We start from the raw sequence: 23592 nt of genomic DNA, 5'->3' as shown, positions 1-23592 counted from the left end.
TGTACATTTTTAAACCAATTATTTTATCTCGAGCATTTTATCTAAATGTAAATTCTGACCTGAACAAACACAATACCAGAAATATAGGTCAGCTTTGTGTCCTGAGCCACTGAGCTGCACTGTATCAGAGAAACCTATTACCTGCAAGGATTGTATGGATTCTTGTTCCATCTCTCTGATCGTGATCTTTGGCCAGAGCGGGAAGTTGATTGAAATACGGATTGTTTTCATTCACCAGTCACTGCTGTTAAGTCTTATTTGTGTAATCGTAGTATGTTGTGTTTGATGCTTTACGTATGTTGACTCATCATACTGTAAATAATTGAATAGATGACGTAAACAGTGCTGTACAGGTTGTCGTGTCAAGTGGTAGGCAATGGAAGTGCAAGGCATCAGAAGTCCATCAGTGTACGTACCCGATTATTTCACTGTACTTTCGAAAAGTGTGTTGGTGTTCAGATAATTTACGGGAATTCAGCCGGGTGACATCTTTAGCAACCGGCGAAGACGTCGTCCGGCTGCTTTCCAGTAAGTCATTTGAACATTTTGTGCGACGAGAGAAATCATTTTGTGGTTAAGAGCTGTCAGCATTGTGATATTCCGCTTTAGTTAAACATGTATCTGGGCATTTTAAAATTTTAATTGTTGCAATGAATATTTTGAGTGTTTGTTTTTACTGTGTGTGTGTGGTTTTTTTTTTTTTTTTTTTTTACTGTGGCTAAGTATGTTTTTCTTTTACTAAACGTTCATTTATTCGCAAATGATATTAGGCTGTATTTCCTTTTATAGTGTGACATCAAGAATTCTCTCCTCGTATTTGTTTCCTGATATTTTGGCGTCATCTTATTAACTGCTAGAAAGTGTCAGAGGAATCACCTGTTGTTTCAGACAGCCGCTTATTCTTTAAGTGAATGGATACATTTTTGGTATCTTAAAGACTTCTGGATATTATGAACCATTAATAACGTCAAGTACCATGTTGATATAGGCTAAACAATTACTCAAGATTTTCCCGTAATCTGAAATGGACAATATGTTCTACTAGTTATCACTAATATGGTAGAGTCAACGTGTACAATAATGCAGATATTTGAATCGCACGCAGCAGTCAGAAATTCATCACTTCCTACCCACTCAGTTATAATACATATTCTTGATGTAATGATGTATGAGATTAAAATGTTTGATTAATTTCTATTTAAAACATTAATGTAGTTTTGTATAGATTCAGTGGAATCGTATTAGATTGTGTTTGTTTCTGGTGCTGTGTTTGTGCTACATATCAGTCTGTTGGTAGACATATTCTCTTTTATATGAAATACACACTGCTAAATGAATAATAGTGAAAGAGTCACAACATAACACTTTCAAAGGCTGCTGCTGCAATCAAGTCTGGTTGCCATTGTGCATATTATTCTGACAGCTGAGCTGACTCATTTGGTACCTTATGTCAGCTTTGATTTGGAGGTAATTATATTATCAGTGGCAGGTTTTAAGCAATTAGCTTTCCTAGTTCAGAAGTTTACAGTGGGTATTAAGTTGAAGGGACTAGTGTTGCAGGGGATACAACCCGTCGGCTTTGGACAATGACGTCACAAGTGGTCAATCGAGAAGCGATTCTTCTTAGTGTTGTAGCTCCCTTCAGTGGCTGATAAGTGTTTTTTGGCTTTAAAAAAAAAATCTCACGAGATAGAATAAACAGATCCACTTTATTAAGCAATCAGTAAAAAAACGAAACTGAAACATAACAGCAAAAGCGAAAATGGTAAACTGCTCTCTGGCGACTTGTGACGTCATTGTCCAAAGCCGACGGATTGTATCCCCTGCTACACTAGACCCAAGTTGAATAATAATTTGACAGACTGCTTTAAATTCTTACTAGAAGAGTATGTAAGAAATTTAACAGGTGACTACTATTTCTTTGCTTTTTTACTGTGAAGTGAAGCTTATAGATAGGTTATGGACAGATTAAAATTGCCCGCAAGTGTTATGTATACGCTTACTGTTAAGTAAAGAATTATTATGAAATTCTATTCAGTTGCACATGGTTCCATATGCTGCTCTAAGCAAGTTTTATTAATGTCAATACGTTAGACCTACTAAATTTGTGATGGAGTCTGACGAATGTGGCAACTCTGCCATATCTGCTCTATAAAATTGAGATACTAACCTGAATCCTGTAATGTTTAACACATTTATACCAGTGGTCACATGGTGTTCAGGGAGACAGATTATATCAACTTGGTTAGACAACTCTGATTCATCAATACAAAGAAGTAGTTAATTAACTTTACTTCTAAGCCCTCAGATATTTTGAAAAATGAAGATAGCAGGCACTTCATGCTGACTGAAACAATTGGGTGGAATTAAAAAATTTCTGAAGATTGCTGACAATTTTCAGCCATTAGCTGTTTGTACTTGTGCAGTACAGTATGTCAGAATTATGTTGTATAGATTCTATGTCAAATGGAAGGTTTATTTCAGTCCTAACCTCAAATAAAAATTATTTCCGTCTGTTCTACCTATTCTAAAAAGAGCTACTGCTTTGGCACTTGTAACAATTGGCATTCTGCCCCCCCCCCCTTCCCCCCCCCCCCCTTCCCTGTAAGGTTTATGCAATTAGCCCAACTAGTTTATCCATTCCTTTCCTGTTGAAGTGAAGGCCATGCCTAGTAAAATCCCATCTACTGACAGAATCGACATGAACCACACCCGTATTTGACCGTGCACCCAGTGCAAGCAGCTGTTTCATGTCCCATTTTACTTTCTTGACAGAAGGGTTCAAATGATATTGGTTGTCGCATTACAGAGTAATCCTAAATCATCTGTCATTGGTCCCAGACCAGCACTGGGTTTAAAAATTTGGTAGCTTGATCCTATTTCATCCTGCAAAAGTGACATGCACCTGTGGCATGAGAAATATCTAACAACAAAACTGTCTTTGTTTTTATGTAGTAACTTCCCTACATCCATACTTTTCAATTTATTGCTGAAAAGTTGTTATGCCCTGCATACACATTCATAATGGTAGGTATTAGTTCAGCTTTGTTTTTAGTATGCATGATAAGTGCTGCTAGGTGATTTAAAAATGAATAAACCAGTTCTGCATATTTCCTCTCAGTAATGAGTTATGTAATCATTTTCTGTAGAAACTCAATATATAGGGACAGTATTTGCATAATACAGAAGTTTGTTGTAAGAAATAAAGCTAGTGTTATACTTTCCAGATCCTAGAGACCACTCTCCATGGGATCTGAGGAATATGACTTATACAATGTAATGCCTCTTACAAAACTCTCATAGAGTTGGTAATACTTGATATAAAGTACTAAATCCCGCCTTTTCACTTATATACATTGTATTCAGTCACAAATGCAGTACATCGTTATGGGAATTATTTCCAGACAGAGTGAATATGTTGTTGTTTATCCCTTTCCCACAAAAGTAGCAGAACCTACATTTATAACTTCTGACCAATCATATTACTTTCCTCCTCCTGAAAGATACTGAAAAAGATTATGTACGCAAGAACCAGTACATACCTGTTTCAAGATAAGGTGTTGGCCTGGTGCATAAGTTTTGCAGTGTTTTTCCATAAATTTAAGAAACACGGCAGATAAGCATAACAGAGACTTTATTTATCAACAATATATTCTCCTTCACTATTTACAACACTCTGCTAATGCAGGGGTAGCTTTTTGATTCTGCAGCTGTAGAAATCTTGTGGTTTTGAGGCAGAGAACTCATTGAGCCATGTTTGCAGTGCATTTTCATCTGGAAAGGAGGATCCTTGAAGGTGGTTCGATAGAGAGCAGAAAAGATGAGAAAGCTGAGGGCAACAGGTCAGGTGAATAAAGTGGGTGCAGAATGATCTTCCAGTCCATCTCCTGTATAGTGTTTTTTCTCTGTATAGCAGAATGTGGCAGGCGGATGTTATCCTGGAGTAGCATCATTTCATGCAGTCTTCCTGGTCATTGTTCTTGGATTGCTAGAAGTCCCAGTTGTTTACAGTAAATGTCAGCAGTGATAGTAGCACCTCAGGGAAGCAATTGGTAGTACACCACTCTGTTACTGTTCCACCAGGTGGATATCATTTTTTGTGGCTGCACACAGTTCTTTGTAGCGGAAGTTGCTGCTTGGTTTGGGCTCAGCCATTGCCTTTGTTTCTTCGTGTTAGCAAAGAGACACCATTTCTCATCGCCAGTAACAATACAGGATAGGAATGATCAGTGCTGTTTATGAGCCAATTAATGACAAAAAAGCAGAGATTCACAAAGGCCGCCCTCTGATTTTTGTGATTGTGACTTAGAGCATGTGGTACCCATACAATTGATTTTTAAACCTTCCCCATTGCATGCAAATGTTGCACGGTGGTGAAATCATCACAGTTCATCGAGTAGTCATTGTGGATTAATGCCTTTAAACGATCTCCATCAATCCCCAAAGGTCTTCCTGGTCACCAAGAGTCACTAATGTCAAAATGATCCCATTTAAAATGAAAAATACCACTTTCTTGCTTTGTTCGATCCAGTGGCTTTATCCCCATACACGGTGCAAATGTTTATGGCTGCCTCCGCTGCTGTCATCCCTGTGTTGAAGTCAAACAGAAGAGTATGTCGGAAATGTTCTGATTTCTCCACCTTTCAGTCAATTTTCTAGTGTCCACAGCTCCACTCACAATCTCTGAATAGGAAAATGATAGTATGTAAACTCAAATAGCAACAGTGAACTATGAATAAAAAAAATGACAGTTGATAAATAATCCCATAGCAACCACAATACCAACATGTATAACAAAAATGCTACAAGCTTATGCACCAACCTAATATTTATTCGATCTCTGTGTGGATTTCAAAAATCTCTCCACAAAACATGACATTTTTCAATTTACACCTCAGAACAAACAAAATTTGGAATGACAGAATATTGCCAACTGTGATTTTCTGTGATTTTTCAAAAACATTTAATTGTGCAGTTCAGCACTCCAGAGAGGCTCAAATATTGTGGTATCATTGATTGTGCTGATAACTAGTTTTCACCTTATCTTATTGAAATGATGTGATATTATACATTAAGTAACCCAAAGAGTGTACGTAATGAAATGGGTCTGACCTTGTTCTTGTTGTATAGAAATGGGCTTCCATCATATATCCAAAAACAGGACTGTTCTCTTTGTTGACACTGCAGGTGTTATAATCAAACCTAATGGATGAACTTCAGCACTTGAAAATGTAAATTTTTTTCTGAAAATTAATAAGTGGCTTTCTGCAAGAGAACCATCACTGAACTTAGATAAAAGACAGTAAGAACAAATCAGTACTGCATGAGACCTGACGACACCATTAAAAATAATGCATGAGTATAAAGCTAAAAATGAAATCAAATATTCTAAACTTTTGTGCATTTATATTCATAAGTACTTGAACTGGAAATTACATGTTACAGATAGTCCTAAATATCAAATCTCTGCAGCTTTTTAGCTATGGATAATGTCAGATTTTGGAGTTGATCATTTTACATAGTTTTGCTATTTTCATTCACTGATGTTTCATGGCACCATGTTCTGGGTAAATAATCATTGAGGAAAAATGTTTATTGCACAGAAGTATGTAATAAGAATTATGTGATGTCCACTGTAGAGCCGGTAACTACTTCGAAATGCATTTATTCCCTCATCAAGTTTGTTGTCAAAAGTCACAGTTCATAAACAACATTAACATTCGTAAATATAACACTAGAAAGAGAAATGATTTACACTTGCCATCCCTTTGCCTTGTTTGTTGTGCTCTTCAGTACAAAGACTGGTTTCATGCAGCTCTCCATGCTACTCTATCCTGTGCAAGCCTCTTCATCTGTGAGTAACTACTGCAACCTAAATCCTTCTGAAACTGCTTAGTGTATTCATCGCTTGGTCTCCCTTTATGATTTTTACATGGCTACACTCCATACAAATATTTTCAGAAAGGACTTCCTGATACTTAAATCTACACTCAGTCATCAGTTATTTTGCTGCCCAAATAGCAAAACTCACCTTTACTTTAAGTCTCTCATTTTCTAATCTAATTCCCTCAGCATCACCTTCCGTTATCCTTGTTTATTTTTTGTTGATGTTTATCTTATATCCTCCTTTCAAGACACAGTCCGTTCCGTTCAGCTGCTCTTCCAAGACCTGTGCTGTCTCTGACAGAATTACAGTGTCATCGGCAAACCTCAAGGTTTTTATTTCTTCACCCTGGATTTTGATTCCTACTACAAATTTTTCTTTTGTATCCTGTACTGCTTGCTCAATATACAGATTGAATAACATACACCCTTCTGAACCACTGCTTCCCTTTCCTGCCCCCTTGATTCTTATAACTGCCATCTGGTTTCTGGACAAATTGTGAATAACCTTTCACTCCCTGTATTTTACCCTTGCCACCTTCAGAATTTGAAAGACTGTATTCCGGCCAACATTGTCAAAAAATTTCCCTAAGTCTAAAAATGCCATGAATGTAGGTTTGCCTTTCCTTAACCTATCTTCTATGAGAAGCCATGGGTCAGTATTGCCTTGCATGTTACTACATTTTTATGGATTCCACATTGATCTTCCCTGAGGTCGGCTTCTACCAGTTTTTCCATTTGTCTGTAAAACATTCGTGTTAGTATTTTGCAGCTGTGACTTATTAAACTGATAGTTCGGTTATTTTCACACCTGTCAACACTCGCTTTCTTTGGAATTGGAATTATTATATTCTTCTTGAAGTCTAAGGGTATTTCGCCTGTCTCATACGTCTTGCTCACCAGAAGGTAGAGTTTTGTCGGGGCTGGCTCTCCAAGGCTGTCAGTAGTTCTAACAGAATATTGTCTTCTCCCAAGGCATTTTTTGCGACTTAGGTCTTTCATCGCTTTTTCATATTCTTCATGCAGTATCATATCTCCCTTCTCATCTTTGTCTGTGTCCTCTTCCATTTCCATAATATTGCCGTCAGGTACATCTCCCTTGTATAGTACCTCTGCATACTCCTTCCATCTCTCAACTTTCCCTTGTTTGTTTAGGACTAGTTTTCCATCTGAGCTTTTGATATTCATGGTTCTCTTTTCTCCAAATGTCTTTTTAATCTTCCTGTAGGCGGCATCTGTCTCACCCCTAGTGTTACATGCTTCTACATCCTTATATTTGTCCTCTAATCATTCTTGCTTAGCCATTTTGCAGTTCCTGTCAATCTCATTTTTGAGACATTTATATTTCCTTTTGCCTGCGTCATTTACTGCATTTGCACATTTTCTCCTTTCATCAATTAAATTCAATATCTCTTGTGTTACCTAAGGATATCTACAAGCCTTCTCCTTTTACCTACTTTATCCTCTGCTGCATTCACTATTTCATCTCTCAAAGCTACCCATTCTTCTTCTATTGTATTCCTTTCCTCTGTTCTTGTCAAACGCTCCCTAATGCTCTCTCTGAAACTCTCTACAACCTCTGGTTCATTCAGTTTATCCAGATTCCATCTCGTTAAATTCCTACCTTTTTGCAGTTTCTTCAGTTTTAATCTACAGTTCATAACCAATAAATTGTTGTCAGAGTCCACATCTGTCCCTGGAAATATCTTACAGTTCAAAACCTGGTTCCTAAATATCTGTCTTACCATTATACAGGGTGGAGAAAAAATGTGGCACAAAATTTTAACCCTGGATAGCTGATGCTAATAGGAACCAAAATGACTAATGTATAGGTTGACAATGCACAGTTTTTAAACTATGAAAACTTGGTACAGGTGCTCCGATTGGCCACGGGATTCCCCTGTTGCAGGGTGCACTGGACAATGCATGACCGCGAATACTTTGCCTACGGTAGAGATCGCGATGTATCCTAGGCAGCCCGCATGCTCAGTGACAGTGCACCAGCCTTCCACTCTGGGGGCGAATCCGTTGGGTCCCATCATGTCCATTGTAGTTTCATGATAAGACGTACCGGGAACAAACCTGTCAACAGCTGTTAGTTTGCATGCAGAAAGTCACAAATTATGTCGGCCCTGAAAAGGGCCTTTTTTGTAGCTCGGACATTTTTATTTAAAGCAAGTGCTCAAACTGGCGACCCTCTACATCTACATCTTCATATATACTCTGTTAGCCACCAAGGGGTGTGTGGCGGAGGGCACAATTCGCGCCACAGTGTTATCCCCCCCCCCCCTCCCCCCTCCTGTTCCATTCATGAACCGCGCGAGGGAAAAACGACTGTCTGAACGCCTCAGTACGAGCTCTAATTTCCCTTATCTTTGCATGGTGATCAATGCACAATTTGAAAGTTTGTGGTAATAATATATGCTCTTCATCCTTGGCGAAGATTGGATATCGGAATTTAGTGAGCAGCCCCTTCCGTTTAGCGCGTTGTCTATCTGCAAGTGTGCCCCACTTCAAACTTTCAGTGAGATTTGTAACACTCTCGTGATGGCTAAATATACCAGTCACGAATCTTGCCACTCTTCTTTGCACCTCCTCAATCTCTTGAATCAGACCCAACTGGTAAGGGTCCCATACAGACGAACAACACTCAAAGATTGTATTAGGATGTTTTTATAGACCTCCAGCATCCGCAACAAATGTCGCAGAATGTTTCAGGGAAGTTTTGAGTACATAGGAAATAAATATCCAAATTATCCATTAGTTATAGGTGGAGATTTTAATCTGGCATCCATTGACTGTGAAAATTACACGTTTATGACGGGGCAGAAGCAAAGACTCGTGAAGTTATTCTAAAAACGCTCTCAACATACAACCTTGAGCACTTGGTTAGAAAACCAACTTGAGATGGGAACTTAATAGATATCTTGGCGACAAACAGAGCTAACCTTTTTGAGGAAGTTAATCTAGAAGAAGGTATTAGGGACCATAATGTAGTTGTGGCTTCTATGTCAGTGGAAGTTGCAAAAAGCGTTTTCTTGTTTGGAAAAGCAAATAAAAGTGTCATTAATGAATATCTTCATAGTCAGCTCCAAGCATTCACGGTGGGACACAAAGATGTTGAGTATCTTTGGTTGGAATTTAAAGGTATTGCTCACCACATGCTAGAGAAGTATATGCCTAGCAAAAATATAGGGGAGGGACGGGATCCACGTTGGTACAACAAACGTATTAGGAAGTTGCTGAGAAAGCAGATAATTTTGTGCACAGTCATCCTAAGCGTAATCACTGCCCTGCTGACAATAATGAATTTGAAAGCAATATTTTATCTGCAGATTCTTAAAATAACCCCAAAAAATTTTGGTCGTATGTAAAATCTATGAATGCTAAAAATAATTCAATACCTTGTCTTGCTGACAGTACGGGTAATGTAATGGATGATGATAAACAGAAAGCCGAAATTGTAAACGTAGTTTTCAAAAACTCATTTACGGTAGAGGACTGCAGCACCATTCCCCCTTTCAATTATCGAACAAACGCATGGATGGCTGATGTAGTCTTTAGTGTATCTGGGATTGTAAAACAGTTAAGATGCTTAGACGCCAGGAAGGCATGTGGCCCAGATGGTATCGCTGTAAGATTATATGTTGACTATGCTACAAATATAGCACCATTCTTATCCATCATCTATCAGAGATCATTGCAAACAGCAGAAAGTTCCATGGGACTGGAAGAAGGCCCAGGTCATAGCAATCTATAAAAAGGGTAGAAAATTGGATGCACATAATTACTGACCAATTTCACTGATGTCGATTTGTTGTAGCATCATGGAGCATATTTTGTGTTCATACATAATGACCTTCCTAGACTCTGAGAAGCTCATCTGCAGAAACCAGCATGGTTTTAGGAAACAGCAGTCATGCGAAACATAGCTGGCCCTCTTTGTGCACGATATACAACAGGTTCTAGATACCGGCTCCCAGTTTGATGCCATATTTCTCGACTTTCGAAAGGTGTTAGACTCAGTTCCGCACTGTCGTTTGCTCCAGAAAGTGTGTGCTTACAGTCTATCTGATGACATATGCGGTTGGATAGAAATTTTTCTAACAGACAGAGAGCAGTACGTCGTCCTGAATGGGGTGACTTCACCAGAAACAGGCGTAACTTCAGGTGTGCCCCAGGGCAACGTAATAGGTCCGCTGCTTTTTACTATTTACATAAACAATCTGGTTGATGGTATTGACAGCGGCATTAGACTGTTTCTTGATGATGCTGTAGTCTACAGGAAAGTAGTAACACATGTAAGTTGTGAACAAATCAATGAGGAGGATTTGCAGGAAATAAATGTGGGGTGTAATGACTGGCAGTTATCTCTCAACATTAGTAAGTGTAATCTACTGCGTGTAACAAGGCGAAAATCCCCATTGATGTACGAGTACAAAATAAATGCCCAGTCTTTGGAAGCGGTAACATCTGTCAAGTATCTGGTTGTGACTATACAAAATGATCTCAAATGGAATGATCAGATTACACAAGTAACAGGCAAGATGAACTCTAGATTGTGATTTTTGGTAGAATCCTGAAGCGATGCAGTCTTTCAACAAAGGAAATTGCTTACAATACGTTAGTTCGTCCAGTCTTAGAGTATTATTCGTCTGTATGGGATCCTTACCAGTTGGGACTGATTCAAGAGATTGAGAAGGTCCAAAGAAGAGCAGCAAGATTTGTGACTGGTACATTTAGCCATCGCGAGAGCATTACAAATCTCATTGAAACAGTCTAATGCCGCTGTCAATACCATCAACCAGATCATTTATGTAAATCGTAAACAGCGGCGAAGCTATTACGCTGCCCTGGGGCACACCTGAAGTTACGCTTTTTTCTGTTGAAATCACCCCATTCAGGACGACATACTGCTGTCTATCTGTTAGAAAACTTTCTATCCAACCGCAATGTCATCGGATAGATCGACAGCACGCACTTTTTGGAGCAAGCGACAGTGCGGAACTGAGTCGAATGCGACACAAGCTTGGTAACGTCGAATGGTGTGTTGCCGAACTCTTTCAAGAAATCTTGGCATTGCTCTGATGTGATTGGTGACATGTTGAATGCGATCCATTAATTCCTCTTCGTTTCTAGGTGGTTTGTGTCCAGGTGGGTGAACTATAACCTTGAAGAATCCCCACAGGAAAAAGTCCGGTAGCGTGAGGTCTGGTGATTGTGGGGGCCATGTCCTATGAGCACCTCTGCCAATTACCCGGCTGTCGAAGAGTTCATTTAAATATCCGCACACAGCATGACTGTTATGTGCAGGCATCCCACCATGTTGCAACCACATGTGTAGCCGTATATCCAGGGGAACATCTTCCAGCAGGCCGGGTAGAGTTTCTTGCAAAAAGTGAAGGTAATTTGCCCCGGTAAGTCGAGGAGATAGACAGACCAGCCCAATCCGATTGTCACCTACAATGCATGCCCAAATGTTGAGCGAAAATCGTTCCTGGTGTCTGTGGACGTACGTGACGTAAGGATTTCCCCATGCTCAGTAATGAATGTTTTGAGTGTTGTAAAGGCCAAACTCATGGAAGGTGCACTCGTCGGTAAACAACACAATGGTGGGGAAGTCAGGATCTTGTGCAACACATAGCAGAACCACCGGGAAAACCCTAAACTTCGTTCATATTCTGCCACAAGATTTAGCTCTCTGACAGGGTGGAAACTAAAGGGATGCTGGTCATCATCCCTCTAAACCTCCCAGACTAACCGATGAGTGACCTTCATGTTGTGTCCAGCCTCTCGAGTACTTCTTGTAGGTGCTTCCTCGAAGCGCTCTAGAACAGTCTCTTCAAATGCAGCATTCCATCATGTTCGATGTCTTCCAGCATCACCATGATATTCCTCTAATGAGCCTGTTACGCCAAGTCGCTGGTGAATTGCTGTAAACATTTTCGGGTGTGGGTGGCATCTTGCTGGGTACCGTTCCTCATACAACTGTTGAGCTTCATGTGCATAACCGTTGGTTAGTCCATGAACAAAAACCATATCTCGTTGTTCTTCAAATGAATACTGTGGCGCCAAGCTTACTGTATGACTAAATCTTTGGTGATGTGTGTGTGCTCTGAAGCGAAGCTTATGTGTGAATGCCTCTGACATGAAGTGTAGACAAACAGAAAGACCTATTCGACATGTGTGCGTATCACATTGGGGAAGTGACTGGGCGAGGGACGTTTGTTTGTGTGATCCGACAACCATAGATCTGCCAGTCAACCAATGAACGGTAACAGGGCAATATCATGCCCAATCGGAGCGTGTGGCACCAAGTTTCCGTAGTTTAAAAATGGTGCATTGTCGACCTACACAACATTAGTAATTTTGGTTCCTATTGGCATCAGCTATCCAGGGTTAAAATTTCATGACAAAATTTTTCTCCAGCCACTATAATCAATATCTCTTCTACATACAAAATCTTCTTTCATGGCTCTTACACCAAGTGTTAGCTGTGATTAAGTTATGCTCTTTGCAAAATTCTACCAGGAACTTCCTCTTTCATTCCTTATCCCCAGTCCATATTCACCTACTACTTTTCCTTTTCTTCCTTTTCCTACTATTGAATTTCGGTTCCTCAAGACTATTACATTTTTATCTCCTTTAATTATATGAATTATTTCTTTTATCTCGTCGTGCATTTCTTCAATCTCTTCATCATTTGTGGAACTAGTTGGTAGAAACTTGTGCTACTGTGGTAGGCATGGGCTTCATGTCTATCGTGGCTACAGTAATGCGTTCACTATGCTTTTTGTAGTAGCTTATCTGTGTTCCTACTTTTTCTCCATTATTAAACCTAGTCCTGAATGACCACTTTTTGATTTTGTATTTATGCCCCTTGTATTCACCTGACCAGAAGTCTTATTCCTCCTGCCATCAAACTTCACTAATTCCCACTTTATCTAACTTTAACCTATCCATTTCCCTTTTTAAATTTTCCAACCTACCTGCCTGATTAAGGGATCTGACATTCCAGGCTCCGATCCATAGAACGCCAGTTTTGTTTCTCTTGAGGACGACGTCTTCTTGAGTAGTGCCCCGGAGATCCAAATGGGGGACTATTTTACCTCTGGAATATTTTACCCAAGAGGATGCCATTATCATTTAACCATACAGTAATTTTGCTTGCCCTTGGGAAACGTTAAGGCTATAGTTTTCCCTTGCTTTCAGCCGTTCACAGTACCAGCACAGCAATGCTGTTTTGGTTAATATTACAAGGTCAATTCAATCAATCAACCAGACTGTTGTCCCAGCACCTACTGAAAAGGCTGCTGCCGTTCTTTAGCAACTACACGTTTGTCTGGCCTCTCAACAGATACTCCTCCAATGTAGGGTGTAGTTACACCCACGGTACAGCTATGTGTATTGCTGAGGCACACAAGCCTTGCCACCAACAGCAAGGTCCATGGTTCATGAGGCCTTGGCCTTATCGTGGCACAAAGTGGAGTGAGATACTGGTATTCATTATTCATCTGTAAAAGTGTTTGACTACTGACCCAGTGGTGTAAAGTATTTCCTAGATAACAAAATTAGCTTCAAATGCAAACTGAAATCTTATCTCTTTGGTAACTCCTCCTGCTCCATTGAGGCCTTTTTAAATTTTTTTAAATGTATGGGGTCATGTAAATGGTCTACATTTTACCATATTTTTCACTGAGAAAGTGTACTATATTAATAAAATTTGCTTGTTCCACACCATAGAGAGAACTCGCTTTCATGATCCTCATAACATGCAAAACTAATAAAACAACTCTGAGAACAGGAAAATTAATACAGAGGTGGAATTTACTTAGAGCTAATATGCCTTCATTAAATTTGTGTATCATTTTCTCTGTATGGTGACCCCAAGGTAGTCCTGTACTTTACCTTGATTGATACAGAGGGAGTTAGCAGTACACAAATTTTAGTTTTAACAGTCTAAAAGATTAAGCTTATCCATTATAGATATTCTAGAACACAAGACTGAATATAAATACAGAAAACTGCAAACAGTCACGGATATTTCAAGAAAGTGACTGGTTGTCGTTTTCTATATTTATACATTAACAGCGGTTTGATCTGTGTCGTAGGCAAGCATCTCTGTTGTTTTTGATGTTGTCTAGACTGCAAGACCATCTGCAAATAATTATCAGCATGTACCTGATAGCATTATATTAGGTGACAAGTCGGTCATATAAATAATGGATAAGATTGTGTCCAGTACAGAACCTTGAGGGCCATTTACTCGCAAAGGGCACTATTCAGACTCTGTGCCTTGAAATTCAGTCATTTGCATTCTGTTAAATAAATAAGAGTCCATCAAACCAATAGCATCGTCTCTAAATCCATAAAAATGTAGCTATTCAATATTATTTTAAGGCATATAGTGTCGAAAAGCTTTTGGTAAGTCAAAAAGTCTGCTCTAAAGAACTGCTTACATATACTGTATAAGAAATGACAATACAGCTTTATCCATGCCCAAACTTGATCTAAAACCAAACTTATTACTGCTGAAGATCTTATTTTCTGCAAAGTATTTTACAATTTGGTTATTAAATAGTAAAGCTGTCCTCAAGTTGAAGGTTGCTTACGTTCCCTGCTGGTAATGGAACTAATGAAGGTTGTATGGCCTTGCCTTCCTCTGATCATTGAACTGGATGTACCCACCCAGCTAAAGGCAGAATCTACAGTTGAATGTGGACTCTGTATGACAGTGTAGATTCTTATATTTCATTTTAACAAATCACTGCCTGCCAAAGGCAGTAGGTGACAGTAAAGTTCTGGGACCGACTGCTGTCTTTGTGTCTGTAATATGGCACATACAATCTGAGCTACTGAGACAACTTGCTTATTGAGTGCAACCTTTGTAACTTTTAACAACATTGGGACAATTGAAAAAGGCCAATAATTGTTACAACTTGAGTGGCTACTTTACTTTTGGACTGGAATAACTACTGCTTACAGGAAAATTAAAGAGACCTTTGGAGATAAGAGAACGACTTGTATGAATATCAAGAGCTCAGATGGAAACCCAGTTCTAAGCAAAGAAGGGAAAGCAGAAAGGTGGAAGGAGTATATAGAGGGTCTATACAAGGGCGATGTACTTGAGGACAATATTATGGAAATGGAAGAGGATGTAGATGAAGATGAAATGGGAGATATGATACTGCGTGAAGAGTTTGACAGAGCACTGAAAGACCTGAGTCGAAACAAGGCACCCGGAGTAGACAACATTCCATTGGAACTACTGATGGCCTTGGGAGAGCCAGTCCTGACAAAACTCTACCATCTGGTGAGCAAGATGTATGAAACAGGCGAAATACCCTCAGACTTCAAGAAGAATATAATAATTCCAATCCCAAAGAAAGCAGGTGTTGACAGATGTGAAAATTACCGAACTATCAGTTTAATAAGTCACAGCTGCAAAATACTAACACGAATTCTATACAGACGAATGGAAAAACTAGTAGAAGCCAACCTCGGGGAAGATCAGTTTGGATTCCGTAGAAACACTGGAACACTTGAGGCAATACTGACCTTACGACTTATCTTAGAAGAAAGATTAAGGAAAGGCAAACCTACGTTTCTAGCATTTGTAGACTTAGAGAAAGCTTTTGACAATGTTGACTGGAATACTCTCTTTCAAATTCTAAAGGTGGCAGGGGTAAAATACAGGGAGCGAAAGGCTATTTACAATTTGTACAGAAACCAGATGGCAGTTATAAGAGTCGAGGGACATGAAAGGGAAGCAGTGGTTGGGAAGGGAGTAAGACAGGGTTGTAGCCTCTCCTCGATGTTGTTCAATCTGTATATTGAGCAAGCAGTAAAGGAAACAAAAGAAAAATTCGGAGTAGGTATTAAAATTCATGGAGAAGAAATAAAAACTTTGAGGTTCGCCGATGACATTGTAATTCTGTCAGAGACAGCAAAGGACTTGGAAGAGCAGTTGAATGGAATGGACAGTGTCTTGGAAGGAGGATATAAGAAGAACATGAACAAATGCAAAACAAGGATAATGGAATGTAGTCTAATTAAGTCGGGTGATGCTGAGGGAATTAGATTAGGAAATGAGGCACTTAAAGTAGTAAAGGAGTTTTGCTATTTGGGGAGCAAAATAACTGATGATGGTCGAAGTAGAGAGGAAATAAAATGTAGGCTGGCAATGGCAAGGAAAGCGTTGCTGAAGGAGAGAAATTTGTTAACATCCAGTATTGATTTAAGTGTCAGGAAGTCATTTCTGAAAGTATTTGTATGGAGTGTAGCCATGTATGGAAGTGAAACATGTACGATAAATAGTTTGGACAAGAAGAGAATAGAAGCTTTCGAAATGTGGTGCTACAGCAGAATGCTGAAGATTAGATGGGTAGATCACATAACTAATGAGGAAGTATTGAATAGGATTGGGGAGAAGAGAAGTTTGTGGCACAACTTGACCAGAAGAAGGGATCGGTTGGTAGGACATGTTCTGAGGCATCAAGGGATCACCAATTTAGTATTGGAGGGCAGCGTGGAGGGTAAAAATCGTAGAGGGAGACCAAGAGATGAATACACTAAGCAGATTCAGAAGGATGTGGGTTGCAGTAGGTACTGGGAGATGAAAAAGCTTGCACAGGATAGAGTAGCATGGAGAGCTGCATCAAACCAGTCTCAGGACTGAAGACCACAACAACAACAACAACTTCAGTAATGGAAATTCTTGGATGGAGCAGTATGCAAAATAGGGGAAAGGCAACCACTCACCTACAGCAGATTGATGCTTCAAGCACAGTAACTCAAAAGAAAACAGTTTTCAGGCACTAGCTCTTTCCACAGCAGTAGTATACCCATTCGCACATAAGCACAGAGACACCCAAATGCACACTCCTGTGGCCACAGCAAGAGTCTTTGTTTATTTTTTCTGAAGTATGTGAATTGCTCTATGGGTCACATAATCATAAGTAGAGACTGCAGCATTTGCCTCAAAGAAAGAAAGATACAGGAGCACAAAACAGTGAAGCATATCTCCTATGATGAGGCCAAAAAGATCTATAAGGCCATGCAGCCTCCTGCTTTCACTATTTCTTTCACTTCAGCTCTTAAAAATTGTATTCCGAAAGGCGAAACGTCTACCCAGATTGATGTTGCTAGTGTCATCACTGCTACCTGTTTTAAAGGGTGCTGTCTGCTGTCACAAGGCCTATAACTAGGTTGTTTGAGATTGTAACAAATACTACTCATCATACATTAATGTACACAGATGAGCCAACACTTTATGATTGCCTGCTTAATAGCATGTTGCTCCATCTTTGAAATGCAATACGGCAATAGTTCTGCACCGAATGGATTTGACAAGTCCTGCATAGGTTTTTATAGGTATCTGGCACCAAATGTCCTTGCACAGGTCACACCACTCTTGGTAATAACAGGATGGTCGTTTGTGGGCTTGGATCTAGTGTCCAGTAGCATCCATGATGTGTTCCATTGGGTTCAGATCAGGCAAATTTGGTGGCCAAGACATGAATACGAGTTAACTATCATGCTCTTCAGGCTACTGTAGCTTGATTCTAGCCCTGTGACACATTTACCCTGCTGGAAGATGCTTTTGCTGCCAGGGAAGACATCAACCATGGGGGAGGGAGGTAGTTTCTGACATAACTCGAATCATTTTGGACTATATGCAGCGAACAGTTAATCAAGTACTAAAGTATGTGTAGAAAACACCGAAAATGCTATGTAAGTTTCTGTCTCTTAATTTAACTTGACAAGTAATGCAGTAGCCAAAACTGACAGTAATAGGTCTGAGTCATGTTTTTAAACATCTACTAACAAATTTATTGTGCTGTAACAGTTGTATTGACAGTTTTCACACTGAATGTGATCTCTGTGATTCCAAAAGTTAATGAGTTTGTAAGTTTCTTTTGAAAGAGAGGAGTGATAGGTAGGTATATACGTGACTTAAACATTGAATGTGAATGAAAATAAAGCTCTGTCAGATATAGTGTGAACAATACATACAAATAATTGTATGTGTCGATATAAATGCTTATTTTGTTTCATAATGTTCCATGTTGCGTTAATTGTCAGTTTATTCACGTATATGTCTGTTTTCTTTTCAACGGAAACTTCATTTTCCTGCTCTCTCAACATTGTAAGTGGTATTCACTACAGAATTTATCACAGTGTACTTCACAGTTTTGTATCAAATTTCCTGTTTATGATTTTGTGCTAATTTCATATTTTGACAAACATTTTTTGTTTGCAGTGAAACGTGGGATGGAGACTCAGCTGATGTTGAGGATGATGAATCTGTAATAACAAGAAGAATCAGTAGGAATTCTGGAGAGTTTGTATCAATTACTTCAAATTATACATGTGCTGTTTCTTTCTTTTCCTCTATAACCTGTCTGTGACTTCTGCTTGCAGTCCTGTTTGCACTAATGAAAGTGTTATCCTTCGACATGATCGTGCGTGGAAGACAATTAATGAACCAGTGAAAACAATATATAAAAACCTAGATAAAAATCAAGCTCATGTAAAGTCATTTTTGAAGTACCTGCTTGACAACAAAAAGAATCTTGTGAAGTATTTTGTTCCTAATCAAAAATGTTGTAAGGAGCACTATTCTGCTATGGTTAAAAACTGTTCAGGTGTGTACTCTGTCACATAAATTTATCATAATATATGTTCCTTGTGTAATATTTTATTGATATCAGTATAGAAAATGGAAAATTTTAGTTTTGGCATACATAATGCAATTATGATGGTGAGCCTGCATATTTAGCTATATTTGTTTAAATATTCAGCTTTATTCCTTGTCAGAATTGTCCAAGCAATATTGAAATTTCAGATGTCATTGAAATTTGATTTATGCTGATAAAACAATAGCATTCTGTAAGATTTGGGGTGTGTTGAAACCAGTTAGGAAGAAAACAATTGTGCAGGGGATACACCACTATGCTATTTTTGTCATGAATGCTGTAAAATACAAAAGAAAAATATTGCTCTAAAGTTAATCAGTTGTCAGAAGCAATTAACATCAAGTGTCAGAACAGATGTTCTTCTGTCAAAGTTTATGACTATTGGAAGCAGTGAGGGAAGTGTTGTTCTCAGTGGGAGAGAGATGTTGGGTATGTGAATGTAGATGCAGGTTATAGGAAGACACTGATATAAGAATTGTCCTGTATGGAAGAAACAAGTTTGTTTTACAGAAAGACAAAAATAACAGAATAGGCATTTCTAGTTGGAAAAGCAAAGTAAGGAAGGGAAAATATACTTAAAGACGGATAACTAAAATGGTCATCTTGAACTGAGTGAGTACGGGATGGAAAGTGAATATAGAAAGGAGAATGAGAACAATCTTGGGAATGGAACCAAGCGGAGTGGCCGGAGGTGGGGGATAGATAAATGGAAAGTACTCAGGCGGATGAGAATTGGAAAAGTTAGGGTTAGTGCAGATTCAGTTATGGGACATTGATGTAACATTTGTTACACCAGGGAAGTCAACTTGTGACACACATTTTAATTACATTGCAAGAGAAACTGCATGTTGGTAGTTGCTTTTCCTGTTGTATGTGTTCATTTATTTTAATCAGTAACCTCTTTTCAGGCTTTGCCATATAGCAGTTCCTCTTCAACAGATTAAGTCATCCTGTCACAAAGATTTTAAACATTGAAGTCAGATATATGAGTGTTTATATTACACATGAACATTATTCATCTCTGATTATTCCAGTCTGAATATTATCACATACTTTTATTCATGCAAGAACACAACTCTGTAATATGTGATGCCGATCTGCTCTCCATGAACTCAGAAGGAGAAATGGCAATATTCATTAATAAAGATACGGATTTTTAACACAAACAGTGGTGTGGCACCATTCATAGAACTCTTCAACGTTTTGCCCATCATCTATGTGATGTATAAAGATGATGCTTAAAGTTTGCACCCTACAAACTGCACACATCAAATAATGGCCTGGGTTGTTGCGCTGAAGCAGTTACTGAAATTGTACATGTTATTTCCAAAAGTAGCTAGTTAAGTTTACATCAATAAACTGTTGATGATAATCAGGGTGTATACGATCCGGTAAATCTGGGAAAAACCCGGAAATTTTTTCATCTGGGAGAAAACCGGGAAAAACCCAGGAATTTTTTGGAATCCCGGGAATTTTTCATTGTTTTACCTTTCAGTTAAATTTTTGTAATTTTGACTGGTAAAAAATGATTCTGTAGAAAAGAATGTTACTGTATCCTGGTACTGCAGAATTTTGAACGGTGGTTCGAAAAGCGTTACTTTCAAAGTAAATTTCTTTTTACACAAGATGAATTATGTTAACTGTGAGGAAGTGGGATGAATTTCTTAAATCACAGAGCGTTTAAAACTGAACACTTTGAGGACAAGCCACATAGAAGAATTTCGAGCCCTGAAGACCAGACATTTATGATATAATTTTAAATTTACTGGCACATTTGTGTGATAAAGTATAACACACACAAAATAGATCAATATTACATGTGAAAGCGTAGCTTCTCTTGTAGTTTTATTAATCATTGAGACCAATATTATATGTGAAAGATTAACTTTTCTTGTAGCTATACTATGTATTAATGTAAACCGTTAAGTTTTCCTCTTTGTGTATTCACTCTACGTAACAGTGATCTTGCTATTGGCTGACTACATCACGTGTCCTATGCTCTGAATATCTGCTGTCATCGGCTGGCAACATCACAGAGCATGAGATATGACTCGCTTACAAAAGGACATTGCAATCTCGATTTCAACGCTCCGGAAACTAATGTGCTGTGTTTGGTGCAATTCGAATTGATACTTTCGTAATATGAAAATATGCAGTGTATATGTTGCTGCACAACAGAGGTCTTTCCAAAACTTCTCTCCTTTTTTTTCATCAAAAGTCTCTCCAAAACCTCCCCCCCCCCCCCCCCCCCCCTCTCCCGGGAAATTCTACACTAGTGTATAAGACGTTAATCATTCAAAGGAATGATAAGTTTTACAGTTCCAAAGGAAAAGTCTACAGAAAACCGAATGTCACTTAGCATTGAAAAAGTGTATTTTTGCCCGGGAAAAAGTATGTTTTTTAAACGAGATATCCGGGAATTTTTTTTCTTGTCCACGTATACACCCTGATAATGTATATGATTAGAAAATGGTAATTTCCACTTGGAACAGTGAACAATTATTGTAGCAAAGCTGCTGTATAATATACTTATGTACATGCATAGTTTTATCTTTGAGTGCTGTGAAATGTGTTTAAAAGGGTTGGGTTAAGAAATAGTGGGTAGGTGAATGATATGAGTCTATCAACTGGATCAGTGACATTGAAAAAAGAAACAAGGAGAGATGAAAATGCAAAGAAGTAAACATGGGGGAGACTAAATGGGACTGGAGTGGGGAACAGATGGGAAATGAATTTAAATGCTGTGAACAATAATTAATATTGGTGATGGAATTTTGTTTTTCATCTGCTCCAAATTGTTCTCACTTTGTGCTCAAAATTATCTTAAGTAATGGCCCATGATGTGAGCTGCGAGATATTTGTTAGTCAATAAATGTGTTTGCATCTTCAGCAGAGGTATATTTGTTTTAGTAGTATTGGGTGTTTAAGGAGTCAGATAAGGATTTATGGACTATGTATGATCCTCTTTTTTTTTCTTAAAAACTCTGGATGAAGAAAGAGCAGGGGAGTGCAACATATTTTCATGGTAATGGACATTGCATTCAGGGGCCAGACTGTGCTGTTTCTCTGATGACAGGGATGGCTCAGTGTGAGCAGAGTAGTGGATGGGTTATCCTTCTGCAGAGAAGGCTTTTTGTCTTGTAGAAGGAAGGGAAACAAAATTGGAGAAAAGATAAAATGCTAAAAGAGGACACAATATTTAAGTAGATTTATGTAACATTTAATACCTACATATTACTGTGGAATATAGTTAATTTTATTTTTGTAGTGTTCAATATGTGGATGTTTGGAAGACTCTTCCATATGTTGGGGCAACCAAGGTTATCTATAATTCACAAGCTGATTGTAACTAGTCAGATCGAAATACTTGATATGCTTGTGGCAGAACATCCTGCTCTTGCCATGGAATTGGTGCAGGAATATATCTTTTGTCTCCAAGGTAATGAATTTCTTTTCACTCTGTATTATTACAACTTATGTAAATTGGAGTGTAATCTGTTATCTAACAACTGAGTAGTACACATATCACTAAAAATTAATATTTTTGTTTTTAGTTTAAATATAATTGTTCTTCATGGACTTAGCAAAGATTTTTTTCTTTGTTTACTCTCTCCTCTTTTGTTTGTACACACCTTGTTCCTGTGGAACTGGCTGACCAGTCTGTCTTCAGTTACAACATGCACTTACTTCTATAAAAGCATATTACTGAGTTCTGGAAATAAAAGGAACTTACTGAGTTTTGCAAATAAAAGGAAATTAAAAACAATGCTTTTGATGTCTCAGAGACAAAGAGTTGAGTTCTTCAAAATATTATCCTAAGCAGAAGAAAATGTGAAAGTTTTAAGAAAGAAGAAACAGAAAGGTGCTCTTGTGTTGATCATGAGATAACTGGGATGTAATGGCTGTAAGTACTAGTCTAAACGGTTACAGTTAACAAAGTCACCATGCATACAATAAATGATTTTTCTTCCTTCAGTGAAAGTAATAGTTTGAGTGTCAGTTGGTTCAGAAAGTGATGATTCGGAGTTTAAAATCTGATCAAATGACACAGCAGTCATTATAATAATGTGTTACACCCTTCAGAACTATTTGTTTTTAGAAAGCAGTGGTGGCATATTCTCAGATGAAAATATTGACAGATAGCAGTGAAAGAGGCATGTAAATATTGCCACGAGCTATGCTGCATGCAAAGTAGAGTAACGGGTAGTGTAGCTGCTTCACATGCTGCAGTTTACCAGTTCAAATCTGTGCACCGAAGGCTTGTTATGTAGTATTTATCGCTTCTGGAAGGTTCTCGAAATTTCATATGTTTGTAGTGTTTGCCTTTTATGGAATATACGGTGTTTATATAGAGCAGCACTTTCTATCCAGGAAACAGTTCTGTTGTGGCTGTACGATGGTGTCTGTAATAAATGTGTTTTTGGTGCTAAGTGTTGTATTTCGTTGATGACCGTGCTTCCAGATTTGGACTTAATTGTTGTTACTTTGTAATGTTGGTGGGTCTACATTACTGTGGCTCAAGCTAGGCAACATAAAAGCTGTTGCCTACACAGACAAGAACTTTAATACAAGCAGTACATCATTCCCAAGATCCTTATATTCAGGAAATTTATGAATTCCAAAGTAGCAGTTAGTCAGCTGCATATCAGGCATCCATCAGTGTTTCCAGAAGGTGCTGGTTAGGACTTGACGTAATGGCTGCAAGGATTTGACGGAGTCACCGAATACGAGGGTGAGTCAAATGAAAACCTTAAATATTTTTTTAAATATTATTTATTGTGCAGAAGTGGTACAAAGCTGTATCACTTTTCAACGTAATCTCCCCCACACTCAATGCAAGTCCTCCAGTGCTTACAAAGTGCATAAATTCCTTTAGAAAAAAATTATTTTAGTAGCCCGCGCAACCACTCGTGCACCGTATGGTGTACCTCTTCATCAGAACGGAACTTCTTTCCTCTCATTGCGCCTTTGAGTGGTCCAAACATATGGAAATCACTTGGGGCAAGGTCTG

General features: G+C 38.5%; 1 protein-coding gene across 1 annotated transcript in view; it reads left to right on the top strand.

The window, feature by feature from the left end:
* The first annotated feature begins 210 nt into the window (after window positions 1-210).
* Window positions 211-23592, top strand: part of LOC124594989 (serine/threonine-protein kinase ATR) — a 353179-nt gene continuing 329797 nt past the window's right edge. The window contains exons 1-4 of the mRNA XM_047133527.1: window positions 211-408; window positions 18146-18226; window positions 18307-18530; window positions 21850-22020. Coding sequence (XP_046989483.1) covers window positions 377-408; window positions 18146-18226; window positions 18307-18530; window positions 21850-22020 — 508 coding nt within the window. The 5' untranslated portion in view covers window positions 211-376. The remainder of the gene's footprint in view (window positions 409-18145; window positions 18227-18306; window positions 18531-21849; window positions 22021-23592) is intronic.

This window comes from Schistocerca americana, chromosome 2 (assembly GCF_021461395.2).
Source record: "Schistocerca americana isolate TAMUIC-IGC-003095 chromosome 2, iqSchAmer2.1, whole genome shotgun sequence".
Taxonomy (NCBI): domain Eukaryota; kingdom Metazoa; phylum Arthropoda; class Insecta; order Orthoptera; family Acrididae; genus Schistocerca; species Schistocerca americana.
This window is presented reverse-complemented; position numbering and strand designations above follow the sequence as displayed.